Below are 19,370 nucleotides of genomic sequence, written 5' to 3'. Positions count from 1 at the left end.
GCATGCATGACTAAGTCTCTTTGGACAAAAGCGTCTGCTCAAATGGCATAGGATGTGTCCACTAACTCCACTTGTGTTGTCTTGTCCAGTGATGGAGTGGGGCGACGACGTAAGGCCCCTTTCTGAAGAGGAAGCCATGGTCATCGTCAACCACCAAGCCACAGGGGACGTGTGCACCCTCATGATGTGCTTGCAGGACAAGGGCACGGTAAGAGACTCCTCCAAAGTTGGCAAATGTAGCCTCCTAGAACAGTGTTTTGAAACCTCTTTTCCAATTTATTGTAGCCCTGAACTAGCTCACTGATTTTACCCAATCAAGGGCTTGATAATTATTTGACAAGTTCAATCATGCATTCTAGCTCAAAAATAGTTCAAATACATGGCTTGGGGTCACCGAGGAGAGGTTTGAAAACCTCTGTCCTAGACTACAAATCAATTCAAGTGAATTCAGGGAGGAACATTTTTTATTTAAGAGGTAGGCCTATTTCTTTAAACAAATTAAACAAAATGTCTTGAATTGACTGGTACTGAAATGAATTGAACTCATTCAACCCACTCGGGCACTTGATTAAGATCTGAAATGTGATTGGGTGTCTGGGGATTTCTAGTTTCATGGTCTGGTTGTGACATGTTTAATATCCTGCTCAAGGAGAACTGATGGATGTGTGTGGTTTGGAATGTTTATTAAAGCAGTTATGTTCTTTCATCCTATTTCTTCAATGAAGGTATGCTGAGCCACTGACTTTGAGTATCAGATGAATGATGTTTCTGGAATGACTAGCTAGCCATTGTAGCTGCAGGACCAACTGACTATCTAGTATCCACACACTAGCTGGAGGATTTTTTTCTAGGGTGTAGATGAGCTTCCATCAATGTAATTGTCTTATTTGAAAGGAAATCAGAGTTACACATGGAGTAAACAAACGTACAGTCAATAACACAATAGAAAAGTCTATATACAGTGTGTGCAAATGAAGTAAGATTAGGGAGGTAAGGCAATAAATAGGCCATAGTGGTGAAATAATGACAATGTAGCAATTAAACACGAGTGATAGATGTGCAAGTAGAGATACTGGAGTGCAAAGGAGCAAAATAAATATGGGGATGAGGTAGTTGGGTGGGCTAATTACAGATGGGCTATGTACAAGTGCAATGATCTGTAAGCTGCTCTGTGACAGCTGATGCTTAAAGTGAGTGAGATATGCGTCTCCAGCTTCAGTGATTTTTGCAGTTAGTTCTAGTCATTGGCGGCAGAGAACTGGAAGGAAAGGCAGCCAAAGTAGGAGTTGGCTTTGGGGGTGACCCGTCAAATATACCTGCTGGAGCGCGTGCTACGGGTGGGTGCTGCTATGGTGACCAGTGAGCTAAGGCGAGGCTTTACCTAGCAAAGACTTATAGATGACCTGGAGCCAGTGGGTTTGGCGACGAATATGTAGCGAGGGCCAGCCAACGAGAGCATACAGGTCACAGTGGTGGGTAGTATATGGGGCTTTGGTGACAAAATGGATGGCACTGTGATAGACTGCATCCAATTTGCTGCGTAGAGTGTTGGGGGCTATTTTGTAAATGACATCGCCGAAGTCAAGAATCGGTAGGATAGTCAGTTTTACGAGGGTATGTTTGGCAGCATGAGCAAAGGATGCTTTGTTGCGAAATAGGAAGCTGATTCTAGATTTAATTTTGGATTGGAAATGCTAAATGTGAGTCTGGAAAGAGAGTTTACAGTCTAACCAGACACCTAGGTATTTGTAGTTGTCCACATATTCTAAGTCAGAACTGTTCAGAGTAGTGATGCTGGACGGGCAGGCAGGTGCGGGCAGCGATCGGTTGAAGAGCGTACATTTAGTTTTACTTGTATTTAAGAGCAGTTGGAGGCCACGGAAGGAGAGTTGTATGGCATTGAATCTCGTCTGGAGGTTTGTTACAGTGTCCAAAGAAGGGCCAGAAGTATACAGAATGGTGTCGTCTGCTTAGAAGTGGATCAGAGAATCACCAGCAGCAAGAGCGACACCATTAACGTATACAGAGAAAAGAGTCGCCCGAGAATTGAACCCTGTGGCACTCCCATAGACTGCCAGAGGTCCGGACAACAGGCCCTCCGATTTTACACACTGAACTCTATCGGACGGAGAAGTAGTTGGTGAACCAGGCGAGGCAATCATGTCAGAAACCAAGGCTGTTGAGTCTGCCGATGAGAATGTGGTGATTGACAGAGTCGAAAGCCTTGGCCAGGTCGATGAATACCGCTGCACAGTATTGTCTTTTATCAATGCTATTTATGATATCGTTTAGGACCTTGAGCGTGGCTGAGGTGCACCCATGATCAGCTCGGAAACCAGATTGCATAGCGGAGAAGATTATACCTTTTTAAATATAAAAATATTTACATTATATTTGAGTTTAAACGTAATATTTGTTAGATTATTTGTTCTCTTTTCTGGTGGATTAAACTAAAATTGCATCTAACTTTCTATGGCTTGTTTTAAAAATAGCGATATTTTGGAGATTTGATATGCTCCAGATATGCTTAACACCCCGGCAGTCCTACAATCTAAGCTTGATGCCCTCAATCTCACACAAATCATCAAGGAACCCACCAGGTACAACCCTAAATCCGTAAACATGGGCACCCTAATAGACATTATCCTGACCAACTTGCCCTCCAAATACACCTCTGCTGTCTTCAATCAAGATCTCAGCGATCACTGCCTCATTGCCTGTATCCGCCACGGGTCCGCGGCCAAACGACCACCCCTCATCACTGTCAAACGCTCCCTGAAACACTTCTGCGAGCAGGCCTTTCTAATCGACCTGGCCCGGGTACCCTGGAAGGATATTGACCTCATCCTGTCAGTTGAGGATGCCTGGTCATTCTTTAAAAGTTACTTCCTCACCATATTAGACAAGCATGCTCCGTTCAAAAAATGCAGAACCAAGAACAGATATAGCCCTTGGTTCACTCCAGACCTGACTGCCCTCGACCAGCACAAAAACATCCTGTGGCGAACTGCAATAGCATCGAAGAGCCCCCGCGATATGCAACTGTTCAGGGAAGTCAGGAACCAATATACGCAGTCAGTCAGGAAAGCAAAGGCCAGCTTTTTCAAGCAGAAATTTGCATCCTGTAGCTCTAACTCCAAAAAGTTCTGGGATACTGTAAAGTCCATGGAGAACAAGAGCACCTCCTCCCAGCTGCCCACTTCACTGAGGCTAGGTAACACGGTCACCACTGATAAGTCCATGATAATCGAAAACTTCAACAAACATTTCTCAATGGCTGGCCATGCCTTCCTCCTGGCGACTCCAACCTTGGCCAACAGCCCCTCCCCCCCCGCTGCTACTCGCCCAAGCCTCCCCAGCTTCTCCTTTACCCATATCCAGATAGCAGATGTTCTGAAAGAGCTGGAAAACCTGGACCCATACAAATCAGCTGGGCTTGACAATCTGGACCCCCTATTTCTGAAACTGTCCGCCGCCATTGTCGCACCCCCTATTACCAGCCTGTTCAACCTCTCCTTCGTATCATCTGAGATCCCCAAGGATTGGAAAGCTGCCGCGGTCATCCCCCTCTTCAAAGGGGGAGACACCCTGGACCCAAACTGTTACAGACCTATATCCATCCTGCCCTGCCTATCTAAGGTCTTCGACAGCCAACTCAACAAACAGATCACTGACCATCTCGAATCCCACCGTACCTTCTCCGCTGTGCAATCCGGTTTCCGAGCCGGTCACGGGTGCACCTCAGCCACGCTCAAGGTACTAAACGATGTCATAACCGCCATCGATAAAAGACATTACTGTGCAGCCGTCTTCATCGACCTGGCCAAGGCTTTCGACTCTGTCAATCACCATATTCTTATCGGCAGACTCAGTAGCCTCGGTTTTTTTAATGACTGCCTTGCCTGGTTCACCAACTACTTTGCAGACAGAGTTCAGTGTGTCAAATCGGAGGGCATGTTGTCCGGTCCTCTGGCAGTCTCTATGGGGGTACCACAGGGTTCAATTCTCGGGCCGACTCTTTTCTCTGTATACATCAATGATGTTGCTCTTGCTGCGGGCGATTCCCTGATCCACCTCTATGCAGACGACACCATTCTGTACACTTCCGGCCTTTCCTTGGACACTGTGCTATCTAACCTCCAAACGAGCTTCAATGCCATACAACACTCCTTCCGTGGCCTCCAACTGCTCTTAAACGCTAGTAAAACCAAATGCATGCTTTTCAACCGTTCGCTGCCTGCACCCGCACGCCCGACTAGCATCACCACCCTGGACGGTTCCGACCTAGAATATGTGGACATCTATAAGTACCTAGGTGTCTGGCTAGACTGCAAACTCTCTTTCCAGACTCATATCAAACATCTCCAATCCAAAATCAAATCTAGAGTCGGCTTTCTATTCCGCAACAAAGCCTCCTCACTCACGCCGCCAAACTTACCCTAGTAAAACTGACTATCCTACCGATCCTCGACTTCGGCGATGTCATCTACAAAATAGCTTCCAATACTCTACTCAGCAAACTGGATGCAGTCTATCACAGTGCCATCCGTTTTGTTACTAAAGCACCTTATACGACCCACCACTGCGACCTGTATGCCCTAGTCGGCTGGCCCTCGCTACATGTTCGTCGTCAGACCCACTGGCTCCAGGTCATCTACAAGGCTATGCTAGGTAAAGTGCCGCCTTATCTCAGTTCACTGGTCACGATGGCTACACCCACCCGTAGCACGCGCTCCAGCAGGTGTATCTCACTGATCATCCCTAAAGCCAAAACCTCATTTGGACGCCTTTCCTTCCAGTTCTCTGCTGCCTGCGACTGGAACGAATTGCAAAAATCTCTGAAGTTGGAGACTTTTATCTCCCTCAACAACTTTAAAAATCTGCTATCCGAGCAGCTAACCGTCGCTGCAGCTGTACATAGTCCATCTGTAAACTACCCACCCAATTTACCTACCTCACCCCCCATACTGCTTTTATTTATTTACTTTTCTGCTCTTTTGCACACCAGTATCTCTTCTTGCACATGATCATCTGATGATTTATCACTCCAGTGTTAATCTGCTAAATTGTAATTACTCTATTTATTTCCTACCTCATGCCTTTTGCACACATTGTATATAGATTCTCTTTTTCTACCATGTTATTGACTTGTTTATTGTTTACTCCATGTGTAACTCTGTGTTGTTGTCTGTTCACACTGCTATGCTTTATCTTGGCCAGGTCGCAGTTGCAAATGAGAACTTGTTCTCAACTAGCCTACCTGGTTAAATAAATGTGAAATAAAATAAAAATTTAATTTTCAAATAGGTTTGCCAAAGATAAGATATCGTCATTTTCCTCGTTCATATTTGCCCAAAATGACAGTTCTACTGGGTCAAACTAAACGATAGATCGGATAAAAGGACCGAGACAATGACTAAACGCCTCAGCCTGATGTTAAAATCCAGTGTTTTGTCTTGAGAATGTCACATTTTACTAATTGAAGGTGTTTTAAGTGTTCAAGAGTTTTGCAAATCGAGTGTTGAAAAAGTCATGTATTGTTAGTCAAACAGCATTCACGACCCACATGCAGTACTTTACATTCTTTCCAGGCCAATATAACTGCCGAAGGCGTATTTTGTGTCGACACCATTCATAAAACCCTTTACTTTAGGAAACAAGCTTTCAGTATCCATCACACATACACACACACACATATATATATATAGCCATCCGCCCTTTCACTCACACAGCCATCCACACATTCACTCATACACACATCCACGCTTTGATTGTGACATCCCTACTCAGTGCTGCTGGCTAATACTGTACTCTGGCTAGCCAGCAGGTATCGGATACTCAGCCTCCCGTTTAACCTGAAATGATTGGCCTGTCTTGTGATGGGATGTGAGGTCCTACTCCCTCAGCCAGTGTCTGCGCTCCAAACTCACTGGGTGTGTCCCAAATGGCACCCTATTCCCTATATAGAGCACTACTTTTGACCAGAGCCCTATGGGCCCTCTTTAAAAGTAATGCACTGTAAAGGGAATAGAGTGCCATTTGGCACGCACACTACACTGTGAACACAATCAGGACCAAACATCGTCACGGCCTTGGCTCAGCTACAAAAGACCAATCGATAGGTTTACTTAATCCAATTACTATTTATCTGGCAGCACAGCTGCCTGGCTGCTAGCATACTGTCTGTCTCCATGCTTCAGGGGTGGAACTGTGACCAGGATGGTTGTGGCTTTGACCTGGCTTACAGTGGGAGGGTGACTCCTGCTGTTTTGACTAGCAGTGAGTTAATATTGACAGGGACGTTTGGATGGAATGGTATGAAAGGCAAATGTTTTGACCTGTTCATCTCCTTGTCTGCGAGGTTTGTCAGTCGATAGGCTGCTATATCTACAGTGAACGATTGAGTCGTTTCCCCGCTTTGTTTCTATGATCTTCCATCCAAGTGGTCCAGTTTGTTTTTTAGCCAAGTCCTCTCTGTGTTTTGTTCACTGCCATGCCAAACATGACACTAAGAGAAGAGTTAGCTACAGTTTGTGACCTAGGCTAAAAAAAAAAAAACTGAAGATAAGGAAAACCGGGTGATAGAGCAGCCTAGAAATGGCTGTGGTTTCTGCAGGCTAAGCGACAGTCATACTGTATAACTTCACACAACTGCCCTACCCATCACCCCCTCTGTGGTAGGTAGAGCCACTGGGGAAGGGGCTGGTGCTCCTGTCCTGTCCCTCCCTCCAGGACAGTACATTCCTTGGTGGAGGAGGACTGCCAACCCCACACGCAGCCCTCTGCCATCCCAGGGATGAGCCCTTGGTTTGGAGGGGTTTTTCTACTGGGGCTGCCAGGAGGAGGTGGTGAGCGGGGGCTAGTTGAGCTGTGGTGCACAAACATGATGACAGGATCCACCTCAACTGCATTCTCAGCCTAGTTATGCTCTTAGTGCCAAAAGAAGGAAGTGGCGAAAATGCCAGAAAGGGGCCAAAGCTTCTCAGTGGGACTTAGAGTTACGTATATTGTCTGTGTGCCTGCCTGCATACCTATGGCTATATAGACTTTGTGTGTGCAGACCATGATGGCTACATTACAGTAGACTGAGCGTGTGTGCAGACTGCAGAACTATGACTTCATAGTCTCAGTGTACGTGTGTGCCTACCTATATACACTGCTCAAAAAAATAAAGGGAACACTTAAACAACACAATGTAACTCCAAGTCAACCACACTTCTGTGAAATCAAACTGTCCACTTAGGAAGCAACACTGATTGACAATACATTTCACATGCTGTTGTGCAAATGGAATAGACAAAAGGTGGAAATTATAGGCCATTAGCAAGACACCCCCCAAAACAGGAGTGATTCTGCAGGTGGTGACCACAGACCACTTCTCAGTTCCTATGCTTCCTGGCTGATGTTTTGATCACTTTTGAATGCTGGCGGTGTCTCACTCTAGTGGTAGCATGAGACGGAGTCTACAACCCACACAAGTGGCTCAGGTAGTGCAGCTCATCCAGGATGGCACATCAATGCGAACTGTGGCAAAAAGGTTTGCTGTGTCTGTCAGCGTAGTGTCCAGAGCATGCAGGCGCTACCAGGAGACAGGCCAGTACATCAGGAGACATGGAGGAGGCCGTAGGAGGGCAACAACCCAGCAGCAGGACCGGTACCTCCGCCTTTGTGCAAGGAGGTGCACTGCCAGAGCCCTGCAAAATGACCTCCAGCAGGCCACAAATGTGCTTGTGTCAGCATATGGTCTCACAAGGGGTTTGAGGATCTCATCTCGGTACCTAATGGCAGTCAGGCTACCTCTGGCGAGCACATGGAGGGCTGTGCGGCCCCACAAAGAAATGCCACCGCACACCATGACTGACCCATCGCCAAACCGGTCATGCTGGAGGATGTTGCAGGCAGCAGAACGTTCTCCACGGCGTCTCCAGACTCTGTCACGTCTGTCACATGTGCTCATGTGCTCAGTGTGAACCTGCTTTCATCTGTGAATAGCACAGGGCGCCAGTGGCGAATTTGCCAATCTTGGTGTTCTCTGGCAAATGCCAAACGTCCTGCACGGTGTTGGGCTGTAAGCACAACCCCCACCTGTGGACGTCAGGCCCTCATACCACCCTCATGGAGTCTGTTTCTGACCGTTTGAGCAGACACATGCACATTTGTGGCCTGCTGGAGGTCATTTTGCAGGGTGCTGGCAGTGCACCTCCTTGCACAAAGGCGGAGGTACCGGTCCTGCTGCTGGGTTGTTGCCCTCCTACGGCCTCCTACACGTCTCCTGATGTACTGGCCTGTCTCCTGGTAGCGCCTGCATGCTCTGGACACTACGCTGACAGACACAGCAAACCTTTTTGCCACAGTTCGCATTGATGTGCCATCCTGGATGAGCTGCACTACCTGAGCCACTTGTGTGGGTTGTAGACTCCGTCTCATGCTACCACTAGAGTGAGAGCACCGCCAGCATTCAAAAGTTACCAAAACATCAGCCAGGAAGCATAGGAACTGAGAAGTGGTCTGTGGTCACCACCTGCAGAATCACTCCTGTTTTGGGGGGTGTCTTGCTAATGGCCTATAATTTCCACCTTTTGTCTATTCCATTTGCACAACAGCATGTGAAATTTATTGTCAATCAGTGTTGCTTCCTAAGTGGACAGTTTGATTTCACAGAAGTGTGATTGACTTGGAGTTACATTGTGTTGTTTAAGTGTTCCCTTTATTTTTTTGAGCAGTGTATATTGTGTGTATGTATGACCAGTCTGTAATGTTCTCTCCTTTAGGTGGTGCGGAAGATGATGTGGTTGATGGACCACGTGTTCAAGTACACCAACTTTGGCCTGGTGTCCCTCATCCACGGGGACTTCTTCATCAGACAGGTGAGACAGACATACATACGGTACTCTGAGACCTCTAGCTAGGAGGCTTTTACTCGGCTGACGGCTGACAACTATCATATCACAACTGTTTTTGTGATGGGATATTTTTATGTGGTCTGACTGGTTTAGTGGTCATGCCGCAGCCTCTGGCACACAGTGTTGGCATAGGTTTGAATTTGGCCGACTGCACTTTGACACACTGTCATCGTCTCGATCTGTTCAATGACATCATAAAATAACTTAAAATAAATGCTGAGCAAAAATATAAACGCAATATGTAAAGTCTTGGTCCCATGTTTCATGAGCTGAAATACAATCTCAGAAATGTTCTACATGCACAAAAAGCTTATTTCTGTCCAAATTTGTGCACAATTGTTTACATCCCTGTTAGTGAGCATTTCTCCTTTGCCAAGATAATCCTTCAACCTGACAGGTGTGGTATATCAAGAAGCTGATTAAACAGTATGACCATTACACAGGTGCACTTCATGCTGGGAACAATAAAAGGTCACTCTAAAATGTGCAGTTTTGTCACAACACAATGCCAGAGATGTCTCAAGCTTTGAGTGAGCATGCAATTGGCATGCCGACTGCAGGAATGTCCACCAGAGCTGTTGCCAGATCATTTTGTTAATTTGTCTACCATAAGCCGCCTCCAACGTCGTTTTAGAGAATTTGGCAGTACATCCAACTGGTCTCACAACCGCAGACCATGCCATCCCAGGACCTCCATATCCGACTTCTACACCTGCGGTATCGTCTGAGACGAGCCACCCGGATGGCTGATGAAACTGAGTATTTCTGTCTGTATTTAAGCCCCTTTGTTGGAAAAACTCATTTTGATTGGCTGGGCCTTGGGTCCCCAGTGGGTGGGCCTGGCTCCACCCATGGTTAACATGCACTCCTGCTGAACAGTATATCAGCTCAGCAGCAGGCAGGAAGTGGCTACAGCCTCCTCTAACAGGGACACAGCCAGGCAGGCCCAGTGGATAGCACAGTAGAGCAGTGTTATGGTACAGTAGTCCAGCCGCTGGCCTGAAGTGACCCTGCCTGCAGTGTGGGAGCAGCTGGAAGAGAAAGAACAGAGATCAATGTGCTGCCTGGGTGACAGACAGAGAGAGGCAGGCAGACGGACGGGCCAGGCATGCAGGAAGACCCAGGCAAACAGGCAGAGGGCGTGTACATACTGATATATATATATATATATTTATTTGACTGTATATACGTATGTCGACAGACAGACAGGGATAGGCGGGGACAGACAGATATGCTAATGTAGACATGCGTGGATAGTGTGGTGGCATATTTCTGCTTTACCAAATGAGTTACAAACTACATACCAGTCAGTTACACTTAAACTACATCTTTAATAATAAGAGCTTTGCAATAGCAATTTTTGACATTCAATGATGCGCTATCTCTAATGAACCATTGAAAAGTACCAACAGAAAAGTACAAAGATGTTTTATAGGCAAGATACACCCCTCTCAACCTACATGACGAAGCACAGATCTTAGGAACAGTTCACGAAGGTTAAGATTTGTATGAAAGATATCTATAAAACATAGCAGACAGTTACTGCTGTGTCAACAGTTTTCATTGTAAAGACCAGTGTCTGGCCCTCTTACTCCAAAAAGGAACCGTCTCTCCCTGGTACGGTATAGAACAGAACCATTAGCTCATGTTCTCTGGAATGCTCTTTAGGTTTTATCACCCAAAAACATCGTAAATCTCCTCTGTCAGTGTTATCTCATAGAGGCCCATCCTCAGTGGAACACACACACACACAATAGTTATCAGATTACTCTATTCTGTCGAATAAAACAACCATTATAATGTAATACAAGCATTATAATATAATCTTGCAATTTTCCACGACAATAGTCAGACAGACAGGTGACTGACTGGCAGCTGATTCAGTTGCTTGCTGGCCCAGCAGTTCTATTCAAATCAAATTGTATTTCTCACATGCTTTGAAAACAACCGGTGTAGACTAACAGTAAAATGCTTATTTCCCCAATGATGCAGAGATTATATATATATAAATATAACACAAGGAATAAGTAGAAAAATAATTACACTAGGAATAAATACACAATGAGGAACAATAACTTGGCTATATACATGGGGTACCAGTGAGGTAGATATGTACAGTAGATATGTACCAGTCAAAAGTTTGGACACACCTACTCATTCATGGGTTTTTCTTTATTTTTACTATTTTCTAGATTGCAGAATAGTAGTGAAGACATCAAAACTATGAAATAACACATGAAATCATGTAGTAACCAAAAAAGTGTTAAACATATCCAAATATATTTTAGTTTCTTCAAGGTAGCCACCCTTTGCCTTGATGACGGCTTTGCACACTCTTAGCATTCAACCAGATTCATGAGGTAGTCACCTGGAATGCTTTTCCAACAGTCTTGAAGGAGTTCCCACATGTGCTGAGCACTTGTTGGCTGCTTTTCCTTCACTATGTGCTCCAACTCATCCCAAACCATCTCAATTGGGTAGAGGTTTGGTGATTGTGGAGGCCAGGTCATCTGATGCAGCACTCCATCACTCTGGCGTATCACTGCAGAATGCTGTGTTAGCCATGCTGGTTAAGTGTGCCTTGAATTCTAAATAAATCCCTGACAGTGTCAGCAGCAAAGCACCCCACACCATCACACCTCCTCCTCCATGCTTCGCGGTGGGAACCACACTTGTGGAGATCATCTACTCATCTACTCATTCACCTACTCTGCATCTCACAAAGACACCGTGGTTGGAACCAAAAATCCCAAATTTGGACTCATCAGACCAAAGGACAGATTTCCACCGGTTTAATGGCCATTGCTCGTGTTTCTTGGCACAAGCAAGTCTCTTCTTATTATTGGTGTCCTTTAGTAGGGGTTTCTTTGCAGCAATTCGACCGTGAAGGCCTGATTCACGCAGTCTCCTCTGAATAGTTGATGTTTACATGTTACTTGAACTCTGTGAAGCATTTATTTGGGCTGCAATCTGAGGTGCAGTTAATTGCCGATTTCTGAGGCTGTTGACTCTAACTCTGTAGCAGAGGTAACTCTGGGTCTTCCTTTCCTGTGGCGGTCCTCATGAGAGCCAGTTTTTTCATCAGTGCTTGATGGTTTTTGCGACTGCACTTGAAGAAATTACTTGACATTTTTCAGAATGACCTTCATGTCTTAAAGTAATGATGGCTGTTTCTCTTTGCTTATTTGAGCTGTTCTTGCCATAATATGGACTTGGTCTTTTACCAGATATGGTTATATTCTGTATACCAACCCTACCTTGTCACAACACAACTGATTGGCAAAAAACGCATTAAGAAGGAAAGAAATTCCACAAATTAACTTTTAACAAAGCACACCTGTTAATTGAAATGCATTTCAGGTGACTACCTCATGAAGCTGGTTCAGAGAATGCCAAGAGAGTGCAAAACTGTCATCAAGGCAAAGGGTGGCTACTTTGAAGAATCTGAAATATAAAATATATTTAGATTGGTTTAACACTTTTTTGGTTACTACATGACTCCATTTGTTATTTTATAGTTTTGATGTCTTCACTATTATTCTACAATGTAGAAAATAGTAAAAAATAAAAAATAAAAAAAAAAAAAAAAACACTTTGAATGAGTAGGTGTGTCCAAACTTTTGACTGGTACTGTAGGCAGAGATGAAGTGACTAGGCAACGGCTCGCATTCCTCACATCCTCCCCAAATACCTCACACACTGAACATCTGCATTGTTAGCACCATGCTTTCTAATTAGGCTGTACTGACTGGACTGGCAGCATCGCACTCACACAAGCATGAAGACAGACACATGCTGACATACACACATTTGTATAACATACACAACATACTCCCGGGTGGCGCAGTGGTCTAGGGCACTGCATCGCAGTGCTAACTGCGCCACCAGAGCCTCTGGGTTCGCGCCCAGGCTCTGTCGCAGCCGGCCGCGACCGGGAGGTCCGTGGGGCGACGCACAATTGGCATAGCGTCGTCCGGGGTAGGGAGGGTTTGGCCGGTAGGGATATCCTTGTCTCATCGCGCTCCAGCGACTCCTGTGGCGGGCCGGGCGCAGTGCGCGCCAACCAAGGGGGCCAGGTACACGGTGTTTCCTCCGACACATTGGTGCGGCTGGCTTCCGGGTTGGAGGCGCGCTGTGTTAAGAAGCAGTACGGCTGGTTGGGTTGTGCTTCGGAGGACGCATGGCTTTCGACCTTCGTCTCTCCCGAGCCGTACGGGAGTTGTAGCGATGAGACAAGGTAGTAATTACTAGCGATTGGATACCACGAAAATTGGGAGAAAATGGGATAAAATAAAAAAATAAAAATAAAAATAAAAACAACATAATAGCCAGACACTGAACGCTGTGTTATATCAGACCGAATACACACAGATATGACAAAACATTTGTTTTTAATGATCTAATTATGTTTCTAACCAGTTTATAATTGCAGTAAGGAACTTCGGGAGGGTGGGAGTTGTGGTGTATGGCCAATATCCAGGCACCGTCCAAGAACAGCTCTTAGCCGTGGTATATTTGCCATATAACACCCCCTCGGGCCTTAATGCTTAATTATACTGCAAGTACTATGCTATTTACTCGACATGGCACTCGCATGAATGATAAAATGTAAATGACATATCACACAACATGATAGCCAGTGAATTAGAATGATTTGTTACTGCGCAGTGTGTCAAGTACAATGCTCTTTACTGCACTCATACAAACAAGATGGCACATGCCAACACAAACTGGAAAAAGGTAAATGTCCTCAAACATTTTCTGCTTATTTCAGCTGTCCAAAAGAATTTTTTTATGGTAGTGGAATTAGTTTAGACGTTTAAATTGAGACATACCGACACATGCTACAAATAACAACGTACTGTAGGCTACAATGAGCTCAAAGTATTGGGACAGTGCAAATTATTTTGTTGTTTTGGAACTGTTCTCTAGCACTTTTGGATTTGAAGTTATACATATTTTACAAGGTTAAAGTGCAGACTGTCAGCTTTAATTTTAGGGTATTTTCATCCATATCGGGTGAACCGTATAGAAATTACAGCACAGTCCCCCTATTTTTTTTATTTAATTGAACCTCTCAGTTAAGAACAAATTCTTATTTACAATGATGGCCTACCGGGGAACAGTGGGTTAACTGCCTTGTTCAGAGGCAGAACGACCTTTGTCAGCTCAGGGATTCAATCCAGCAACCTTTCGGTTACTGGCCCAACGCTCTAACCACTAGGCTACCTGCCGGTCCCTATTTTAGGGGACGAAAAGTATTGGGACAAATTCACTTGTGTGTATTAAGTTAAGTATTTGGTCCCATATTCTTAGCACGCAATGACTACAACAAGCTTGTGAGTCTACAAATTTGTTGGATGCATTTGCTGTTTATTTCGGTTGCGTTTCAGCTTATTTTGTGCCCAATAGAAATGAATGGTAAATAATGTATTGTGTCATTTTGGAGTCGCTTTTATTGTAAATAAGAATAGGATGTTTCTAGACACATTCATGTGGATGCTATGTGGTCCCGTGTGGCTCAGTTGGTAGAGCATGGCGCTTGCAACGCCAGGGTTGTGGGTTCAATTCCCACGGGGGGACCAGGGTTCAATTCCCACGGGGGGACCAGGATGAATATGTATGAACTTTCCAAGTTGTAAGTCGCTCTGGATAAGAGCGTCTGCTAAATGACTTAAATGTAAATGTAAATGTAATGCTACCATGATTACGGATAATACTGAGTTAATTGTGATGGTGATAATGATACGTGAGAAAGTTGAGGCATAAATATAATACTCCCCCCCCAAAACCTTCTAACCTCCCCTGTCTTGGGGGTATGCTATTTGTGCATCTAACTTTCTCACTCATCGTTATTCACGATTTATTTAAGACTATCCGTAATCATGATGTAATCTTTGCGTCCTTGCAAAATGGGACCAAATACTAAACTTTTTGCTACTTTAATACACATATAAGTGAATTTGTCTCTACATTTGGTCCCCTAAAATGGGAGGCCCATGTACAAAAAGTGCTGTAATTTCTAAGCGGTTCACCCGATATGAATGAAAATACCCTCAAATTAAAGCTGACAGTCTGCCCTTTAACCTTAGTCATTGTATCATTTCAAATCCAAAGTGCTAGAGTACAGAGCCAAAACAACAACACGTGTTACTGTCCCAATACTTGTGTGATGTATTGTTTAACATACCACATGTGCTAATCACACACATTCAGAAACCCAATACTGGCACATCAATCCAGCCTCAGTGTGTTGATGCCTTTTTAAAGTGCTTCTGAACCTGGCCTAATTGGAAATCAATCCAAAAACCCTCTCTGTCAATTCTCGCAATGCTCTTACTGCTAATGCTATTACTGCTAATGTTACCATAGCTAATATGAACTTCACTGTCTTCATTTCAGTGGAGCTTGGCTGAGTGTCACACCAATACTTTATTGTATCCTCTGTATGCTAAAGCTAAACTGGGTAGTGTTAATTAGGCACCAAACGGAAGAAAACAGACTAAAACAGGGAGGGAGTGACTATCTGGACTTGGCCAATAAGAAACACAGATATTTTTTTTTCCCTTGTTAAACGCTTTTACATGTTTTCCCTCTGTGAACGCCACCCTAATTCAGTAATAAAGAATGAAACAAAAGGAAAAGTAAGCTTTTGCAATATCTTTTGTGTGCAAAGCCATTACATCTAAACAGCCCTGATAGCGTCCTCATGCCACCCCGGTTCTGTGTTTCCCTGTTTAACCTGCAGGGTAAAGCGTACCGGGACAAGCAGCTGATCTACCTAAAGGATCACCTAGACCGGTACTATCACAGCCGTGACAGAAAGTGGATCGTGCTCTTCCCAGAAGGCGGCTTCTTGCGCAAGCGGCGGGAAACCAGCCAGGCATTCGCCAAGAAGAACTCGCTTCCTCACCTGACGCATGTGACGCTGCCACGGCTGGGTGCCACTCAGGTGATCCTGAAGACCCTGGGGCCGCAGCAGGAGAACGGCTGCCTGGGGACAGAGGCCAGCACAGTGCACCCTAGCCAGTCAGGTGGGTGACGAACACACACACACACACCACGTGCACATATAAACACCCACATTCTGTATACACCGAAACTCTCTTTTGTGATTAACTTCCCTCTCTCACACACATACACATACTGTCACGATCGTGTGGCGGATTAATGGACCAAAATGCAGCTTTTGGAAAATAAGCCATCTTCTTTTATTATAACACGAAGATGAACACGACACAAAAACACTTTAACAAAACAACAAAACAACAAAACGACCGTGAAGCTACAAACGTTGTGCACAAACATACAGGCTACTAACGTTCTTACATAGACAACGCTAGACACATGCACTACACACAAACCCATACAATACACCCAACACCCCCTTTACCATATAATCACCCAAAACCGACAAAACACAAACATTCCCCATGTCACACCCTGACCTAACTAAAATAATAAAGAAAACAAAGAATACTAAGGCCAGGGCGTGACACATACACATAAACACTCTGTTGAGACAAAAGTCCCCAACACATGCAGATCATACACACACTGACACCCCCGTTCTTCCGTTTCACCTTAATCTGCCTCGAAATCTCTGGTCATCACCTGAGGTCTTAGAGGGCTGTGACACACCTGCAACCTGTCTTCACCTCCTCCCTTCTAATCCTGTGGCTCCACTCCACTGCAGCCAGTCACTTCTGTCTGTACCTGTATCTGTTCATCTATTATAGTAATCTAGGACCAGGTCATCCTCCAGGGTTCACCAAGCAAAGGTCTCCTTTGTTTAAATCAGGGTTGGGGTCAATTCAAATTGAAGTCGGTCGATTCAGGAAGTGATTTCAATTTAAAATGTATAAAACTATTATTTTGATATAAATAGCTTCTCGCTTTCAGGTTATTGAGAAGTCATAAAAAAAACAGGTGCCCTTTTTTCAATTATTGAATTGGAATTTCAAATTTACTCTCTGAATTGATTGACTTCGATTGGAATTGACCCCAACTTTAAAGGTTATTTTACCTGATTCCAGGTAAAGCCTCACGATTCCTGGGAAAAAGTGTTATCAGGACGCATCACCATGAGTCACTTCCTGCTCTTGACCCTCCCAACTCAGTACTCATGCATGTGCTTCCCAGAGTGCAACACCTCTAACTCCGTACTTTACAAATTGGGGAGAGGGAGGCTGATTATGGGTACTGAACTAATAATCAGACAGGCAATTTTGGCACAGGATACTAATGAAAGTTTTTTTCCCAAGTAGACCTAAGTAAAGTACACTTTTCAAATCAAATTGTATTTGTCACATGCAGGGAAGACAACAGATGTAGACCTTAACGTGAAATGCTTACAAGCCCTTAACCAACAATGCAGTTCAAGAAATAGAGTTAAACAACAAATATTTGACAAAATAACAATAATGAGACTATATACAGGGGGACCTGTACTGAGTCAAAGTGCAGGGGTACAGGTTAGTCGAGGTAATTTGTGCATGTAGATGGGAGTAAAATGACTATGCATAGATAATAAACAGCGAGTAGCAGCAGTGTAAAAACAAAGGGGGGGGGGGGGTCAGTCAATGTAAATATTCTGGGTGGCCATTTGATTCATTGTTCAGCAATCTTATGGCTTGGGGGTAGAAGCCTTTTGGACCTAGACTTGGCACTCCGGTACCGCTTGCCGTGCGTGCCTTCCTCTGACACCGCCTAGTATATAGGTCCTAGATATAAGAAACCTTGAGTCTAGTGATATACTGGGTCGTACGCACTACCCTCTGTAGCGCCTTACAGTCAGATGCTGAGCTGTTGCCATACCAGGCGGTGATGCAACCGGGTCAGGATGCTCTCGATGGTGCAGCTGTAGAACTTGGGACGCCATGCGAAATCTTTTCATTCTCATGAGGGGGAAAAGGTTATTGTCGTGCCCTCTTCACGACTGTCTTGGTCTGTTTGGACCATGATAGTTCGTTGGTGATGTGGACACCAAGGAACTGGTCAGCTTCCATCCTGAGCCATTAAAAAGAGGACTTCCAAGAAGCCAGTTTTTCAGACAGCGCCGTATATGCCACTCCACAGAGGATTATCTAGATAAAGCAGCGGAGATGCACATTAGGTTTCTAAGAAGAGGCTATTCGTCATAATGTGCGGATGAAGATCTTAATTTGGCATTGGGAAAAACACGAGATGAACTGCTACATAAAGGACCCGCTAAAGAACACTCCGTAATGTTCACAACCACATATACTTTGAACTCGCGAAAAGTGGGCGACGCGGTCAAGAAACACGGGCATATTTTATCATCGGACCCAGCTTTACCGGCTGAATTTAAAAATCCACCACTTATTGTGTGTAGGAGAGGTCGCAATTTCTGTGAAAAATTGGTTCATGCCAACTGCCAACCACAAAAGACAATCAGCCAGGATATTTTACGCCCTCTTCCAAATGGTAGCTATAAATGCCGAGGATGCGCACAGTGCAACAATATGATGAAGTGTGAATATTTCTGCCACCCACATACAGGTAAACGGTTCTAAATAAATGACATTTATTACGTGTTCCACCACCCATGTTATTTACATTATTAAATGTCCATGTGGGCTGTGTTATGTCGGGAAAACCTCTCGTCCTCTCAACCAGAGAATTAGTGATCATAAAAGTACAATCAGGAGAAACCACAGGGATTATCCACTCGCAGTACATTTTAGTGACCTTAAGCACGACATTTCTACCTTTTTTTTTTTTTTTTTGATTTTGTGGTATAGAGAAAGTTAAGATATCAGACAGGGGATGTGATATTAATAATACTCTGAGTAAAAGATAATGTTTTGGGATTTTCACCCTCCAGACATTATTTCCTAAAGGACTTAATGATGAAATGCCTATGTATGTTATGTTGTGAATTTGAACAGGAATTACTCTGATGTTTTTCGTACGATGTACCCAATGATTAATGAAAACTTGCTATGTCCCCATTGTGGTTTTACAGACGTTTAATACGTCTTATTTACACACTTTATATGAATATTTATGAAATGCCTATTGTTATATTTGGTAGCACTTATTTGTTTTTCCTTCGCATCCAACCCCTTTCGATGTGTGGAACGGATGTGCGTGGGCTAGGTCTACATAAGGGTGGGGGAGAAAAATGTACTCACAAAAGCTCTGACGAAGGCCGTGAGGCCGATGCGTAAGTTTATTAAAGATCAGTGATACTATCGAATAGTGTGCGGTTTCCTTTTTCCTTTATCTTGTTCAATGTTCAACTGTTACCATGCACCTGCAAAAAAGATTGCTCAGATGTGCGAGTGCCTTTTGAATTTTGACACCAAGGAACTTGAAACTCTCTACCTCCTCCATTACAGCCCCGTCAATGTGAATGGGGGCGTGTTCGCCCCCCCTTTTCCTGTAGTCCACGATCAGCTCCTTTATCTTGCTCACTTTAAGGGAGAGGTTGTTGTCCTGGCA

General features: G+C 44.5%; 1 protein-coding gene across 2 annotated transcripts in view; it reads left to right on the top strand.

The window, feature by feature from the left end:
* The window catches only part of LOC129824820 (acyl-CoA:lysophosphatidylglycerol acyltransferase 1-like), an 81,145-nt gene that overhangs the window by 33,525 nt on the left and 28,250 nt on the right, over window positions 1-19,370 (top strand). For both annotated transcript variants that reach the window (XM_055884322.1, XM_055884323.1), the window contains exons 3-5: window positions 90-208; window positions 8,772-8,867; window positions 15,652-15,937. In XM_055884322.1, the coding sequence (XP_055740297.1) occupies window positions 90-208; window positions 8,772-8,867; window positions 15,652-15,937 (501 nt within the window). The remainder of the gene's footprint in view (window positions 1-89; window positions 209-8,771; window positions 8,868-15,651; window positions 15,938-19,370) is intronic.

Source organism: Salvelinus fontinalis, chromosome 27, assembly GCF_029448725.1.
Source record: "Salvelinus fontinalis isolate EN_2023a chromosome 27, ASM2944872v1, whole genome shotgun sequence".
Classification (NCBI taxonomy): domain Eukaryota; kingdom Metazoa; phylum Chordata; class Actinopteri; order Salmoniformes; family Salmonidae; genus Salvelinus; species Salvelinus fontinalis.
The sequence above is the reverse complement of the archived record's forward strand: the minus strand, read 5'-3'. Positions and strand labels throughout refer to the sequence as shown.